This window comes from Filicampus tigris, chromosome 14 (assembly GCF_054856515.1).
Source record: "Filicampus tigris isolate MCC_2025a chromosome 14, RoL_Ftig_1.0, whole genome shotgun sequence".
Classification (NCBI taxonomy): Eukaryota; Metazoa; Chordata; class Actinopteri; order Syngnathiformes; family Syngnathidae; genus Filicampus; species Filicampus tigris.
Window position 1 is genome coordinate 14,442,226 of NC_141230.1, and position 17,161 is coordinate 14,459,386.

General features: G+C 39.5%; 2 protein-coding genes across 4 annotated transcripts in view; both read right to left on the reverse strand.

Annotated features, from left to right (window-relative positions):
* Positions 1 to 2,720, reverse strand: part of epb41l5 (erythrocyte membrane protein band 4.1 like 5) — a 31,149-nt gene extending 28,429 nt beyond the window's left edge. For all 3 annotated transcript variants that reach the window (XM_086051866.1, XM_086051867.1, XM_086051865.1), the window contains exons 1-2: positions 2,532 to 2,720; positions 1,490 to 1,701 (exon numbers count right to left, since the gene is read on the reverse strand). In XM_086051866.1, the coding sequence (XP_085907992.1) occupies positions 1,490 to 1,669 (180 nt within the window). In that variant the 5' untranslated portion in view covers positions 1,670 to 1,701; positions 2,532 to 2,720. The remainder of the gene's footprint in view (positions 1 to 1,489; positions 1,702 to 2,531) is intronic.
* A 1,793-nt stretch (positions 2,721 to 4,513) lies between these two features.
* ptpn4a (protein tyrosine phosphatase non-receptor type 4a) overlaps positions 4,514 to 17,161 on the reverse strand; it is a 59,914-nt gene continuing 47,266 nt past the window's right edge. Inside the window, exons 16-27 of the mRNA XM_086052000.1 lie at positions 16,312 to 16,471; positions 15,729 to 15,812; positions 15,544 to 15,600; positions 15,254 to 15,410; positions 13,441 to 13,607; positions 13,244 to 13,334; positions 13,044 to 13,105; positions 12,636 to 12,782; positions 12,040 to 12,168; positions 10,144 to 10,292; positions 8,478 to 8,613; positions 4,514 to 8,404 (exon numbers count right to left, since the gene is read on the reverse strand). Coding sequence (XP_085908126.1) covers positions 8,045 to 8,404; positions 8,478 to 8,613; positions 10,144 to 10,292; positions 12,040 to 12,168; positions 12,636 to 12,782; positions 13,044 to 13,105; positions 13,244 to 13,334; positions 13,441 to 13,607; positions 15,254 to 15,410; positions 15,544 to 15,600; positions 15,729 to 15,812; positions 16,312 to 16,471 — 1,699 coding nt within the window. The 3' untranslated portion in view covers positions 4,514 to 8,044. The remainder of the gene's footprint in view (positions 8,405 to 8,477; positions 8,614 to 10,143; positions 10,293 to 12,039; positions 12,169 to 12,635; positions 12,783 to 13,043; positions 13,106 to 13,243; positions 13,335 to 13,440; positions 13,608 to 15,253; positions 15,411 to 15,543; positions 15,601 to 15,728; positions 15,813 to 16,311; positions 16,472 to 17,161) is intronic.

Consider the following 17,161-nt stretch of genomic DNA (forward strand, 5'->3'; position numbering starts at 1 on the left):
AGCAAGCGGGAAGAAAACATTTGTTGTGAATCGAGAGGGACGAAACATGAAACAAGGAAAACCTCCCATTTCAGAGAGTTAAGAGTGACAAGCCACGCATGCGTGTGACGGGGTCATGTGATTAAGCGTGTTGTCCAGAGAGGATCATGGAATTACAGGTGATCAGCCACTGAAGTGTGCACACCCACATGTGAATAAATTCCAAGGGGCTGTGCTAATGGCACAACAACATAGCCGACACCAGTTTAATGTTCACACTACTACAACTGATTTTAATTTGCATTGAGACATATTTCCGTGATTAAAATAAATCACGGATACATTTATGACAGACAACACGTGAAGTAAATTTTCTATTTCTTTTCTATTTTAGCTGGTTTGGCCTTACTTAAACATGTATTTGATCTACTACTGGGAGGATCATACCAGCTTTTCCCTCGCACAAATTCAATATAAGTGAGAGATATTCAATAAAATTGTTCAAATTTGTAGTTTTGCACTGTTTTTCATTCAATTTTCTATATCATTTGACTTAATTAGGATTGGGGGGAGCTAAAACCTATCTTAACTAACTTATGGGCGAAGGTGTGTTGCCTCCCGCGACTGGTTGCCAGCCAATTCCAGCCTGTGTGAACTTATTCAAAGTTATTTCAAATACCCCCAGAAGTATGGGAACCAAAAATGGCCGCTAGGCTGAAAAATTATAAAATCCTCATTAGTGGATAATAATAATAATAATAACTAAGTTATTGTAGTTAAGGAAAACTAACAAAAATAACTAATACTAAATTTGAAAAAAAACAAAACATTTTTGTTATTGAAATGAAATAAAACCAAACCTAACCTAACCTTTTCGTCTTTGTCAATTAATTTGATTGCATGAGCATTCGGGGTTCATTAAGGGGTTAAAAAGGTATTTATTTGGGTATTGCTGTTCGTTCATATAGAGCAAGGACGATGAAACAGTCGTTTGAGGATTGTCGATTAATTTACTTTACTACACAATACCAATTTATAATCTTGCACTCCCCAAATATTCCATATATATTTAAAAAAATATATATACTAAAACTAATACAAGCTATACTAAAACGAAGCATTTTGGGGGAAAAAACTACCGGCAATAAAAGCGAACAAATCTGCACCAAAAAGTGATTAACTAAAGTATAATGAAGAATCCAAACTATTCTAACCCTGGTGGAGGCTGACTTGGTGATACCCTGCTGTCAGACATGTCTTGACTGTCGCAAAAACGTACTCAGTGCAGTCAATAACGTAGCATTAGATTATTACACACTCTGTAAAAAATAAATACATAAATAAAAATACTGATACAGTTTTAAAAGTTGCAGTTTGATTCAGAAAATAATTACAATTTCCATTATTTGCTTATTTCTATAAATCCAAACAAATACATGTCAACCAGCATCCTGCAGGTGTTTGTGTTGAACTTCATAGTGTCCAGGGTGCAGCAATGAGATTCTCTTACCGGCAGGTCGACGCTGACATCGGTCCCGTCCAACAAAGATACGCGGCAAGTAATGATGGACTTGGCATCTCCAGCAGCCGGGATGTGTGTTGTAGCGCGCTGGGCCTCCCGTAGCCGCGTTTTTTCTGCATGTTTGCGGATGGAGCGTCGCCCCAGTGTCCTGCGCAGGAAACTCAGCATGCTGGGGGTGAGGTAGGGTCACACTACACCACCTATATCAAACAAAAGTGTTTAAAACATAGGCTATGATGATGAAACATACACAGGTAAGAAGTAAAGGGACACAGGAGTACCACATTGATGGCCAAGTGTTTATGTATCAGTGTCACTGAAAGTGTAGTGGTTCACCACTTTAGATAGATTAGTAAAGCGTATTTGTTTAAAATTTGAACTATGACAATAACACATACAGAAATACAGTATAGATTTTTTATATTTGTCACTGATAGTGTAGTGCTACTTTACAAGTAATTAAAAGATGTAAATGGACATTTTTGAAGATGTACTGAAAGCAAATGTGATCTAGCAATAATGTGTTTAGACTAATAGCTAAACAGGGCATACTTTCCTGACGTGGTCATTAAAGAGCCAAAACTTGACATAGAAAAATGACGTCATTTCGTGAAAAAAAGTGGGGAAATGGTATTAAATGACAGTGGCTAGCAACGCAATGAAACTCGCTTCTATTGAGGTTCTGGCTTTTGACTGAAACGCTCACGTGGAAATTATGAAATACTGCACTTAATTTAAATGAACACAAAGAAAAAAAGATATCATTAGCTTTATTAGCGCTCAGCCAGGGGGCTAAAAGTACCTGTAGGAAGCGAAGCAACAGGTGTGCGTTTGATTTTATGCACTAGCTACGCCGAAGAAATGCACACAATTGTAGTGGGAACGTAGCATTTGTATCTGACTGTCCGGTGATTAAAAACAAACGCCGCCTGGAGCTCTCTTTGGCTGGACCGAAGATACACTTGCCCCGGCTGTGGAGACACTTGTGGATTCGGAGAAGGGTTCGGATGAAGAAGCGAGGGATACTTACCGAAACGCCTCCGTTAAATCCGGTGCGAAAGCACGCCCGCTTGCATTTTAGACAACCGAAGAGCAACATGAAGAATTTTAAGCGTTAGAACTTTGCTTCCTACTTTATTCCGCTTCACGACCCCTACGCAAGATTTTCCTCTCCCAGGTCCCAACAAAAAAAAGTAGGAGGCAAAGCTTTCCTCCGGAAGTGACGTCACAATAAAACCCCAAACAACAACGTGATTAGCATTTTTTAAAGACACATGCACACTTTTTGATCAAGACATTACAACTTCTAGAGGCTTTCTAAGTTGCTATTATATCATATACTGTACGCACACTTGCTTCCAGTTAATACAGAAACGGAAGTTATTTGTTTTGAAGTCAAATTGGTAGTAATATTCAAATAAGAGAATAGCACGCATTAATTTAGTCATTCAACACTCGTATGAATGAAATAAATGAATAATCTAATCCTCAATTTTCGACGGCCGCACGTATGACATTTCGAGTTTATAAAAAAAGCATGCTCGGTTACCGCCGTTCTTACTGTTTTTCATTTGATTGTTTTATGTGTATGACCACCAAAGTGATTTTCATACACATATTTATTTACTATATGCATAAATGTGTTCCGATTTACGTACTCGTTTAACGGAACTCAGTCGTAAACTAAGACAGTAGATATTTTTTCAATCATAAGCGCCCTCTCCTGGAATGTTTAGAACAGTGTTTTTCAACTTCCCAAAGTTAGGGATATTCGGCGTTGGATGAAATTTAAAGAGAAATCTAAAATGCTCTATAACCTTGACCTTCTCTTAATGTTTTGAATGTCCAACTGTTCATTGTCCTTGTACTTTTTCACAACTTTCAAACATAGTTGATTGAGGTTGTATTATTTGCATTTAAGTGAAATTGGATAATTTCCTGCAGAACACCTCATGATCTCTTGTGCACCAAATAAATACGATAAAATCAAATAAAAAGTAATTGAGATTCTAATGGTCATTTAACTTTAGTCAAGAAAAATGTTTGACTTAACATGATGGTCAATTCAGAACACATGAAGTAATTTTGATCAAAAGTGGGTAGCACTGTTATTGGGTTACGCGCGTCTGTCAAAATTCTATGTTTGAATCTTCCCTCAAACTCTCCTATGAGCAGTTTGTTCGGCCACATACTAACATAACAAACATAAGTTCAGCGACAACAAAGTTTTCAAATTATTCACGTCTTTAAAAAAATCTTCAAATGGGCATTTTAAAAAATAAAACAGCTGAGCTAATGTTGTTGCAAACCCTCAAATACTGTACCTCAAGGCGTGGCTGTGTTTAGAATCAACCAATCACCTTCAAATCCGTGTAAAAGGGGAGTCAGCACACGCCTGCCACTATTTAAATGGCCTCTGAACATCCACATACACAACTCCAACTCCAACTGCTCTAGTAAGCTTTTGTTGACATTTAAGGATCCAGTTCCAAGCTGGAAATGGGGCCTAAGTAAGGTACTGTAGTTCCAAATAACTGTCCGTGTTAGCAAAAAACATTCAAGCTTCTGCGAGCAAAACAATGTCAAGAAAAGCCTACTAGAACAGCAGAACTTTACTTGAGGTTTACCATAGGTACTTTAAATGGTGGCAGTTGCGCACTAACTCCCATTTAACATGAGTTTGAATGTAATTCTGAACCAAGCCACACCCCCACTTGCAAAAGGTCATGCACACTTGTGCAATCACATTCTTCAAGTTTTTATTTCCTCTATTATTATTTTTTTCAATTGAGTTGTACAGGTTGTCACAATGCTGGAAAAAACATTTTAAATGATTTATCTTAGTCTTGTTTTTTATATCACAAAAACATGACATTAGAACAGGGGTGTGTAGACTTTTTATAGCCACCGTAGATATGATAAAAGATAAGCAGCGGCTATCAAATTAGAAAGTGCTCGTTCCTTCCGCTTTACCTCACTTTTGCAGTGCGTAAATCTGAAGCGACATTGCCATGCTTTGACAGACAAGCTTTAATTGTTCACAATCAAGCTTATAGACACGTCCAAAGCACCAGTAAAACCAGGAATCCAGTCAGAAATAAACAAGACATTTGTACGACACACAAAAAGCTTCATTTAAAATATAAGGAAAAACACCCTCTTGGGGTTAGCATATATATTCGCCGGTATAGATTGTGTCAAGTCAAATCAAGAAGTTTGGAAGTACACATCAGTTGTGGAACATTTGAATCATCCAGAGGAAAACAACAAAATACTTCTGCTCACAATTGATTTTCCCTTTTATTTTAAAGATTTTTTTTTTTAATATACAACATTGTATTTACAGGGTCTAGCATTATTTACACAAAATTAACAAGTGGCACTGTGTAGTTAGAAGTTCTTTTCTCCCCCCCCCCCCCCACTCGTGTCTTATTTTTTTAAACAAAAGAAAATAAATTCTAAACATAAGAAAGGAACCTTTTCCTTTTCAGTAGCACTACTTGCCACTCAGCATTCTACAAAGTGCTGTCCTTTTCCTATCCATCTAAAACAGGTTTCATCTTTGCCAAAAATACAGCTAAAGTAGGGCCTTCCCATTTTGGAAGCTCTCTAAAACTACCTTCAATCAGTACCCCAAATCCACCAATTAAATTATGCTTCATTAACAAAACATTTCAATTATACAACTCCTTGCTAGATGTTTGGTACAATTGTACACACTCGGAAGTGTTAAATTATCTTTGTAAAATGTCATAAAAGTTTTAATCGTGTTTGTTTTGCCGATGCTGCTCTCATGGGGCCTTAAAGACTGTTGGTTTTAAACTGAATAAAATGGAAAAATTGACAAACTTGGCTGCTGAATGCAAAGTTAGCTGGAAGAGAGAAGAGTGATTGTAGTGTTGTTCTTTTGAAAAGAAGCTTGAGGATGTACTACGAAAATCAAATGCACGGTTCCACTGTTCCAACAACATGTGGAGGGAACAATACGAAGCATGAAGAGGATGGACGAGATGTGCTGTGAGAGCCAGATGAGTTTTGGAGAAGAACTCAATTTCTTCATAGGGGACAAACTATCTTGGCATAAAAGAGCAGGATAAGCACGGTTGAACAGTAAGCCGGTTTTCTCAGGACAGACTAAAAAAAAAAAAAAAATGTCAAAGAGGATGACACTTATGGCACCATGTTTCATTCCAGTTAAGAGACAAGCAGGCGTAGAACAGACAGCTCCAAATATTCAGAAGAGAACAAGGAGAAGTTATTTAGTTGCATTACAATAAATTTGAATATGGTTAAAAAAAAAAAAGTTCATTTATTTCAGTAGCTCGGTTAAAAAAAGTGAAGCCGATATTATACTGCATAGTCATTAACATTGGTGTTAAGGAACTATGTTGAAGTGAGTTGAGGGGCTTCATTTAGGGAAAAAAAAGTGCTTTGTCACAATCTTGGCACCAAGGAATAATTTATTTGAAGTTAGTTTGCGTGTCTCAGTGAGACGAAAGGAGGAATAGGAAACAATAGCGGCGGTTCACTGTACTTGAGCTTTTGTTAGCTGTAAGTTATGAAAAATAGCATCGACCACCAATCGTGATCTGTCTATTTCCATGGACAAGTACGTGATCGGCATATGTTAATCAATGCATTTTCATTGCCGATCACAAAAAACGATCACCTGCAGCTTACTACTACAGACCAGCCTAAGAATCCATAATATAGTATTATATTAAGTGATAATTATGAATTAAGAGTTAGGTTCAGCAACAGGTGGATTTTTTTTCTGAAACGTCATAGCTATCAATTATAAGCAAGCTTTTATAGGTCAAAAAACAATCCAAAAAAAATGAAAATATCTCAAAAACGATATAATTTATATATTTCTGTATGATTTTTTTTAATAGACCTACTTAAGTAAATGACATTCTCCACAAATACAAATTTATTGAGATGCAACTGTCGATAAAGACTGAAAATGGAATCTTCAAAAAACTCATCCAGTCGTCAAAGAATGCAATGAAAAATTACACACCATAGAGCTATAGACAATGTTAAATCATATTTATCAATATAAAAAAAAATCATTTAAAAGCATGATGTGTTAAATAAGTTAAAAGTCCACGGAGTTGATCACTTGGTCGGGTGAAAACTCAAAACTGCCATTCGCTTAGCTTTTGAAAACAAGTACCTTGAAATAATGGTGTCCCCCTAGATTTCCTAAAATAAGATTTTATTTTATTTTATTTTTTTAAATAAGTGCTGCATGTTACGATTAAGAAAAATTCAAGGTATTGGATATGTTAAGATTTTTTTAAAGTATTATTTTCTAATCATGAGACATGTTTGTTTTTCAGGCTTCCTATCTGTATGGACTCACCAAATGCTTCCACACAGTAGGAATGCGTTGCCTCGCTCTGTGTGTCTCTTAAGAAAAATCCATATACTTTAGAGGTTCCCAACTTGATCCCCTAAAATTGGTTGACAAGTGGAAATGTCTATATGACAGAATGCACGACCACGTCTTAAGGACTCCTATTCGAAATTGGCCATTTAGGTTCTAAAGCAGCCGTTTTGGCCACATTTCAGGACTGAAACTCATACGAGAGAATTTGTCCGAATGAGCCCCGAATGTTAGACGCTCTCCCAACAGAAAAACATTTTCTATGCCATCCATTTAGGGTGAAGCATTTTGTCAAAGTTTGATCATTTCGGGGGTGAAATAAGAGGTGTGAGGTCCAATTTAACTGACTGGTAGTTTGATTTCAAGTGATTCATGCGTACAAATTCAGAAAATGGGGTGGCCCCGTAACATGTCCTGATGATCGTAAACCTGTTTTGTTCTTCACTACGCCATATTATGTCTGCCAGTTAAAAAAAAAAAAAAAAAAAAATGCAAACCAATGAACTTAGGTCACCACGCTAAATTTTGCTCCCAATGTCCATCTGTCCGTCTGAAACGAGAAAGCTGAGAAAGATCACAACAATAAATTAAATCACATCTTTGTTCCATCCTCAAAGAGCAAAAGAATTAACGAGGCAGTTAAGAGGGATAAGACTACTGCACTACTTAAAAGTGAACCGGGAAAACAGGATGTTCTAGACGGGTACAAACATACAACTCATTTTGTTCAGTGGACAAGGTTTGAAACAAAATAAAACACAATAAATACTCTTTCGGGAGGGACAAAACATAAAAGGTTTATCTCTGTATCAGCTTAAAAAATAAAAATAAAAAGGCAGGTCTGTCTGGCAGACTCACTCACAAAGGGGACAGGGTGACGGGAAGCTTTTCATCCATGGGACAGCCCATCCCCTCTGTACTTATGGCACAAAAGCAACTCCACATCAACTCATCTTTGTAGACTTTGTGTGTACCCTGAACACACGACAGCCTCTAATGGTACCTAATCGACATAGCGGGATTGCTTCTTTAATTGGAACCTGCCCATGAGTTTCCTGTTTGTTGTCTATTTGTTCTTCTCATTTTTGTTATCATAAAGTGCAACAGTGCGTTTGTTCTCTCCTCCTGTTCCTGATTCCCCTGAAAAAGTGTCACGGATCGTCAGGATCGGGATCAGGGTTGACACTGGTCTCGCTGGTGGCGCTGGCGACGCTGGGCTCCTCCACTTCCTCCTCCGTCACCTCCCCTACGTCGAGCACCTCAACCTCTTCGTCGTCGTCGTCGTCGTCCTCCTCCTCCTCATCCAGACCTCCCTCCAGCAGCTCCACCACATCCGCCTCATCCTCCCCTACCTCCGCCTTGTCTTCTCTTTCCTCTATATTCTCCTCCTCCTCCTCCCCCCGGTTGGCGTCCGATTTCTCTCGGAGCTGGTAGACCGCAGGCGTCAGCGGTCGGACCAGGCCCTCCTCGTAGACCTTCAGGATGGCCTCGCACACAAAGCGGTATTGACTCTGATGGAGATCAAGACAGATGAGTTCAAGTCGGTGGGAGAAGCAAGACTGAAAAACAGGCGGTTCAACGTACGGGTGTCTGGATCATCATGGCTCTCTGGTCTCTCATGGTCCGGACGATTTCCAGAGGGTACACCGGCTGGCCGCACTCCATGAGACACAACGCTGTTTCCATGGTGATCAGAACACCAGTCCGACCAATCCCAGCGCTGGGAAAAAGCAGGAGGTGGAAGGATTTTTGTTAAAAGTCACATAGGTGAAAAGAGGCTGGATACAAACTGCAGGTCCCACTTCCAATTGAATTCATGTAGAGCCGGGTTTGAATCGACAAGTCAATGCACTGACTTTACCACTCTGGAAGTTGACAAATCGTCAGTCACTTGTTTTGGCATTAAAGCTGCACTCCGCAGGATTTTGCCCCAAAATATCTTGACAATAGCCTTTTCAGTTGACCATTTATGACTCACACTTCTTATAAATACAGTGGTACCTTTACTTACAAAATTAATTTGTTCTGGAAGAAATTTCTTCGGTAGAAAATTTTGTAAGTAGAGACGTGTTTTCCATGTAATCCGTTCCAAGCCCCCAATATTCACACATAAATGATTTATAAAGCATAAAAATGCTTCAAAACATGTAACAAATACGAACATGTTACAATTAGATTATTGCATAATAAATGAGAGTTGTGCATAATGTAAAAAACAAAGAAAAGAGTAAAGAATAAAAAATAATGGTCATTTACATTTTCAGAAGTGGTTTTTGCCTGGCGTTTTGTAAAGAACTGATTTAATAACGTGGCGACTGTCGATACATTACGGTCATATTCTTTGGCGAGATCAACCAAACGCATCCCTTTTTCATACGTTTCTATTATCTCTTGCTTTGCTTGTATGGACAAAAAAAACGATTTTCTCCTTTTTTTTCTTTTCCTCGTTTCTAATTCACATAAAACTATCGGAACACCTCATGCCCGAGGGGCAAATGACGAGTATGCTGCATAGACATATCTATCACATATATATCTATCTACACACATAGACAATTATGGGAAAGGTCCCTCTTAGCCAATGGGATGCCAGGAAGATGCTAGGTAATAGCCAATGGCAGAGCAGCTATGAGTATGTTGCGTTCAGGAAACTCCGGAGCTGCGACTAGCAGCCCATACTGTATTTTTACCTTTCGTATCTTGAAATTTCTTCCGAGGCCTTTCGTAACTTGAAAATTTCATATGAAGAGACGTTCGTAAGTAGAGGTACCACTGTAGCAGATTAACACTTTAGCTGTGTTCACAATGTGTATTCTTGCAAGCCTCTGGAAAATAATTTTCAAACTGGAATTGGGTTCGAATTTCCCACGCTCTTTCTGCGGATGTGACGTCATGCGCATTCTCGTCATTGTCTGAGAGTCACCAGAAGCTATTATTTTTCCATAGTGGATTCTACATCTGCTCAGAAAAGACCGCTTACAAGCACGCCCCAGACACACACAGTTTCTCAGAGGAAGGCAAAAAAAGGAAAACCATGACATGAAAGGACTGTGCAATTTCATTTTTCAGCCACAGGTGTCAGTAGCAATTAAAAATCAAAAACCTGCAGCTTTAACAACACTGATGCCTGATCTCTGTAGGGAATATCAAGTTTTATATGCCAATAAGAGCAGAAAAACAACACAACAAACAGACAAAGCAACATTTCGTGTGTCACTTGCGCTGGTCTGCCATATTATAACCATCGTACCTGCAGTGCACCACCACCGGCTGATCCTGCCCGGTCCTTTTACTCCGAACCAAAGCAACAAAGTCCAAGAAATCAGTGGAATCGTCAGGGACGCCGTGGTCGGGCCATGCCAGGTACTGGATCTGGGTCAGCTCTCTCTGCTGCTCACTCTGAAAAAGTAAACGCATACAACGATACATGACCACGAATTAGACTTTTGGAAAAATGTTACTTCATTCATACTCTAGTTTAAAACGGACAGTCTCAACAAGACCAGGGAGAAACACGGTTGGGGACTTGTAGTCAAGTTGACTGTGACAGATCAAAAACAATAAATTCAAAAACTATTTGAAACATATCTCCAAGGGCTTTTACTGTAAGTGATGAGCAGGTTACATTTTGTGTGGGTGAATCTAAAGGGGTTTAAAATCTATATAAAAAGTAGCAAACAGAAGAGACCAAAAGAAAGTCTCCCAGGCGTCAAACCCACGCACATAAACACTAATGAATTCTTCACATTTGATCTGACCATGAGAAGAACATAATTGCAGTGTAAAGCTCCATAGTACCAGCGTCACCGTTGAGAAAAATCAAGCATCTTTTAAAGGTTAATGTTTTCCAGCAAGGTCGACCAGTGCTTGGCACGTCTGCCTCACAGTTCTGAGGTTTGGGGTTAGAGCTTGTCTTATATGTTCTCTCTTGTGCTTATTTTGTCGCTAATCCAACTTCTTCCCACATTCCCATTAACATGCACGTTAGGTTTATTGAAGACCCTAAATTCATCCATAGGTGTGATTGTGAATACGAGTGGTTGTTTGTCTGTTGTGTGCCCTGCAATCACCTCTTAAGTACATTCTGTGGGGTCTTGCATTGGAGGAAGATTCTGGTTGTTCTAATGTGTGCATAGGTTTCCTGACTTTATTCTTTTAAATTCAAAATGAAACACTTTGGTTTACGTTTTCTGTAGTCACAAGAATACTCATTTTGATCCTGATAACCATGGTGTGAAATACATTCCCATACCGTTTAGTTTTTCCTATGTCGAACACTGATTCAGTGCAGAAGCTATATGCTGCCTCAACACGGCAACATGATCTCTATGGCAACCATTTGGCAGTAAAGCTTTTTTCGAGACCAATACATTTTGAAAGGCCATCCCACATGGGAAATGGTCAGGGAGGTCAACTGGACACAGATGTGCACGCCAACAAAGAATTACACATCTAAACATAACAAACAACATAGACTCAGAAGAAAGAACTGTTATTATTGTTTGATCTCCTTCAGCAAAGACAATGACTGAACAGTAGTCTCTAATTTAAAATAATGCAAAATAACCACCGTGACTGTAAACGGCAAACCAAATCAAACTTGTTGTCTCCCTTTCTGCTTTTCATCTTGCGACTTCACTCCTCTTCTGTTTTTGTTCTTTTACAAGAATCTGACTGACTAGGGGTGGTTGGGTTGTCATGGTAACCAGATCTCAATACGTGGTCCACATGCGGGAGCAGCGGGAGACAGAAAAAGAACAGCCCACACCGCTCACTATGGCAACACACCTCCTCTGGATCCTCGGCTGCTCATTCTTTCCGAAACGCCGGCCGCTCTCTCGCGCGCTATGTTTCCTCTCTAATCCCCCCTGCTGTTTTTCATCCTCTCCCTCTCGTGTTCTTCACTCGGGCCGTATTGATTGCCTAAACATTAAAGCAACACCCTGCTCGGGATAAACCATTCTGATAAAACATGATAGAATTTCAAATTGATTTTTAATAGTTAAATTATTATCAAACGAGCATCTTTTGTGAGAGGATAGACAGATCAATAATAGTTTATTGATCCATTGCTTGGATACTGCTAACCGTGCTTGGTCATTGACATGAAACGTTCAACGGACTTCATCTCTACATCCCGTCTCACCTGTAAGTGCACAAGGGTCATTTCCCGTACCAGGAAGGCCGAATTGCCCTCCTCGTTGTGGCATGTAACAGTGAAGTCTCCGTATGGCGCGCTGCTGTCTGGATTGGGCCAGTACTGGTGGCACTTCACCTATGATCGACAAGTTATTTAAATGAAGGTTATAGTTACATAAGATTCGGTCAAACTAACACAAAATACTTCATTACAAATCAATCAAAAATCAAGGCCAAGCGATCTAAATGTAAATCTGGATATTAGGGTCAGTTGCATTAGCAAGACCAATTGCACATGAATACATTATTTTCAAACTTCTTCTAAATGAAGACATATTTTCCTTATTTCATAGTTGAACTATGATGAATAACAAGCTAACTTCCGTTGGAATTTATGATTACTGAAGCTGTTTCCTGAGGGCTCAAAGAGTACAATTCCAATTTGCCATATGAGGATGGTAGACGGACAGCTCAGGAACAATCAAATGAGAAAAAAAATGTACTTAAAAATATTCAGAATCAACAACTGTCATCCTCATAATAGCAAGGAAGGAATGAAAGAAAACCAAAGACTGCGATTTTCAATGAAAACCTTGAACATACCCGTCCCCTCTCAACCTGCGTTGTGAGCATGACCACCATAGATGAACCCTGCTCCCAGGTCATTTGCCAGAAGTCAGGGCAGGTGTTGGGCAAAGGACCCTGGCAAGCTATGTAACGGTTTATGAGACAGGAGGCGGGAATCTCCATCTGCACACACATGGGATTGAAATATAGCAAATTTACTGAACAACTTTTGCCTCAACTTTATCTGGATTTATGTGTTTTCAGCATGCAGAGCACAAGTAAGTCTATTGTCAGATCATGCTTGATTGACATTTTGTTTGCTTTGCATTGGGTTAATAAAAAAGCACCAGGAAAACATTGACAAGACAAATTGAACTTTTGACACAATAAACAACAAAATGGAATCCCTGCAAAGAAATACAAAGAAGGTAAGTCAAAACTCACATTGATGTAATTTGCATTGATGTAGTCATCTGTGCTTTTCAGAATGACCCGCGTGGCATCATCTTCAGAAGAGGCAATAAAACAAGGAAAGGAGCAAAACCAACAGAAGGCAAAGTGAATGACGACAGCAAGAGTGTCATACATAATAAAAAATATACCATTGATTCTTTAGTTCTTAATGTTGTGTGGTAATCACATACAGGGAGAGATGTCTCTGTAGCGATTTTTGGAAACGTTCTGAGGTAATTTGGCACACAGCATGGTCATCCCAGGCCTCTTCCTGTACAGTTGCTGTAAAAAACAGCAGCAAGTTGAGGTCACTTGACTGACACGCCATCAAAACAACTGAAAAAAAAAATACTGCATCAGTGAGAATTATTTGTGCATTTCAACTCACGTCAAACTGGGCCAGTATGGCTCCACTGCTCAGACCGTCCTTCAGGACAACCATAGAGTCCCTCAAAGCATGCTGATCTAGCTGGCTGGGGTCCTGAGGGGACTTCTCTGGGATGTATTGAAAATCTGGTTCTGAGTCCACCTTTTCCTCCACTACGTCATAAATGGCTGGACGAGAAAAGAAAGAAACGTTTACATCCATTCATTCTATCAATACATGCAGTTGAGAACATAAGTCACGTCATGGGCATGAATGACATTAAATTGGGGCTTTTATGGATTTATTTTAACGTTTTTTATTCCTGGGTGGCGGGATTATACAACATTCACCGTCATGTACAGTATATAACTGTAAATCTACAGTCGTCATTATTAGAGCGTCACTAAATTCTGTGGAGTTTCCCATTGTTCAGAGAATTGGTCAAGTCAATGCGTGCCTCTTAAAAGTGCTTGTCATGCTGGGAAAGGCAAAGCTGAATTCCCTCATGAGCACCACTGACTAAAAGATTTACGTGAACGTATGTACAGTATATATGTATAATGTTGTTACTGTGGAATGAAGAAACCCCCCCCTCTTAAAAATCGAACTTGTGTACCCAATTCTTTGCAGATGTACAAGGTGTAGTAATTCATTATACCACGGAAGAAACCAGTTAAAAATAAACGCCCAAAAATAAATGACATTCATGCCCAAAATAAGTGTTAACATCTGACCACAACTGTCCATACATCGACAGGGGCAAGATAATGTTGTGATCAAAGTGATGACGATATTTAAAATGACAGCAACACAGTGGGAGCTAAAAGATCTTCAACACATTTAAATGATATGCATCTACTTTGATGTATGACTGAATGTAAATCCCCCTTTGACCTACTTAACGCCAAACATTCCAATGATTCATCATCTTCAAACACTCCCTGAAGGTGGTGGAGGAACTCTTTGATGAAGTGAATACATTTTTTTCAAGACAAATGTATCCAAAGACGAATGTATTAAACATACATCATTTTGAACATTCAAACCCAGGGACCAGATGAGTACGTGTTCATTGCCATTCGCTTCTTTCACATCTAGTTATGCATTAAGCAAGGGAAGCCTTTAATAATTTGCAGGGCTGGGCATTCCGTCCCGGTTGCGGACGGATGCCGGGGGACGACAAGTTTTAAAAAAGGGACGGACTAAAGCAAGCGGAGGTGGATTTTAGTCCGTCCCACTAATCCACCCTCATGCGTGTGACCTGGTCGCCAGGCGGCCAAAGTTCATCTCAAACTACTTGGCAAAATGGGCAAACGACAGAAAACGGATTTAATTTATTTAAATTTAACTGAAGACTCTAAATTGTCCATAGGTGTGAATGTATATAGTTGTTTATCTCGATGTGCATTGCAACTGACTGGTGACCGGTTCAATTTAGTCCAAAGTCACCGACAACACTAATGAGGACAGGCGCTATAGAAAATCAATGGCGAGATGATACTGATCACATCATGTTCAATTGCACTAAGTGAATGTATAACACACTCACAAACACACGCACGCACACAAAAACCAAACAAAAAACACTTTCAATGTCACTTGCGCAATGTGTGCAATAAAACACAAAATGCAATTATATCTTTGTGTAGTACAACTTTGCTTTTTACACTCAATGCTGTAGAGACCTTTCGAAACTTTCTTCCCTTTCATTTGGTTTATTTGATAATACTTCTTTTTCATTATTTTGTATGTTTTTTTACATCTTGTTGACAGCCTTTGGCTGCTGTAACCAGCGAATTTCCCTGCTGCGGTATCAACAATCTCAACATCTTACCGTTTGGCCTGACCAGTAGGATGAGCTCTCCGGAGTGGCTCTCACAGCTTGCCTTGATGAACATGACAACCTGGTCGTGGGTATGGTCCGAGATGTCCCGCCCATTTATTAAGACGACCTGGTCACCCTCATTCAGACGGGGCACACAAAGGTCGGCCTGACGCAGAAAACAAAATGAGAGGAGCCAAATTACAAACTTGTGAAGATGCACTCTGAGTTTTACCATATGCTGAAACATGTAATGGGAACGTCCTGACTGTATAACCGAATGATATTGGATGTTCACTTACTGATGTTCCAGGAGCAACTCTGGACACTATGATTGGCATCTTCTGGTCAGCTCCACCCTGGAGGCATGCACACAGACACGCTAAAGCAAAATCGGTCAACTTCTGAAATCCTTCTTACAATTCTAAACATACTAGGAGAATAGAACTCTCGCATGCACAGAATTAGAGACAATGGACCAGTGTACCTTAACGTTGAAGCCAAAACGCCCATGTTCATCAGGTCTCATCTTGATTAAGACTAGATTATCATGAGGGACAATGCCATTTAGCTGAAAAAAAAACAAGAGACAAATGCATTAATCCTAATTCATATTCTGTTTTCTAACATGAGTATGATTACTGAGTGCTGAGAAAAGGCACATTTTGTCTCTGCTACACTGAGAATCTTCATACAGATATCATTCAAGATTAATAAGATTATTACTAGACTGTGGAGTCAATATCACAACAAGGTGCTTTCCCTTTGAGATTTTCCATTGAACTTCTTATTCATTGTAATAAGTAGATGTCGTGATGTTAGAAAAGCTATTGGTCAAGCTTCCAAACCACATTACCATTTTTTTAATATAAATTAACTTCAAGTACACAATGTGAATGAAGACAGCAAAATATGAAAACTTGCTGATTGACAGGATGGACATTTTTGGCTAGTGTTTGCATTTTATGAGCACATGGAGTTTCACTTAACATGTTTGAGTTCGGGTTAATTTAAGGCTTTCAATTGACCTAATGTCAATGGGTTTTGTATCATCTCGTCCCTTGACTGACCGTGGTCTTGTCAGTGTTGGCAGGAACGTCGTACATCTCGTTGAGATGGTTGTCCAAGAGGCTCTGCTGCGAGTGGGCCTGGATAATCTGGCTCAAGGTTTTCCTGCTCAGCTGCTTGGGGGGCAGAGCAGGTGGTTGGCCATCCACCCCGTCAGGAGAACTGGAGAACAAAGAGATGGACAAGTGCATACAGTATATTAAAATTGCACTACAACTGTCCAAGGTGAAGCAAACATTAAATCAAAAACAAATAGAAAAGATAAAACAAAAACAAAAAAAAGGGAAGCAAGAGGAAAAAGGTTCCAAGAGTCTAAGAGGCCTGCTAGTATTTTCTTTGTCACAATGAATTTATTTCAATGAAATGTGCTTTCAAGTGGAAGGAAAACACCCAGAAGAAAATCACTGTGACAATGACAGACGTGAATGTGAAGGTTCATCAGGTAATGCTTCCAACAGCAACATGGCAGGGGTAAAAGCCAGGCGTCACACACTTTCATTGTGTGTGCGTGCGCGTGCGTGCGCGTGTAGTCTGCGTGGCGGTGCGGGAGCATGATCTTCCTTGGGGATGGGTGCAGCAGTCAAACATTATTGCGTTTGTTTTGACTGCCGTTACTGCTGCCACTTTGTGTCTTTAACACGCACACAAACACACACACACACACACACAAATAGATACACTTATGGCTGTAAACAAAGTCAGCAGACGGCAGGGCACAGCAGGCCTGAGAGAACATGGCACATCCTTGATGTTCATTTTGCATTGAATGGATGAATGATAAAAGTACGTTCAAACCGTCCTAGTTAGCCAAGTGTAAGAGTTTTAGACCTATTAAGCCCTTATCCATATGAA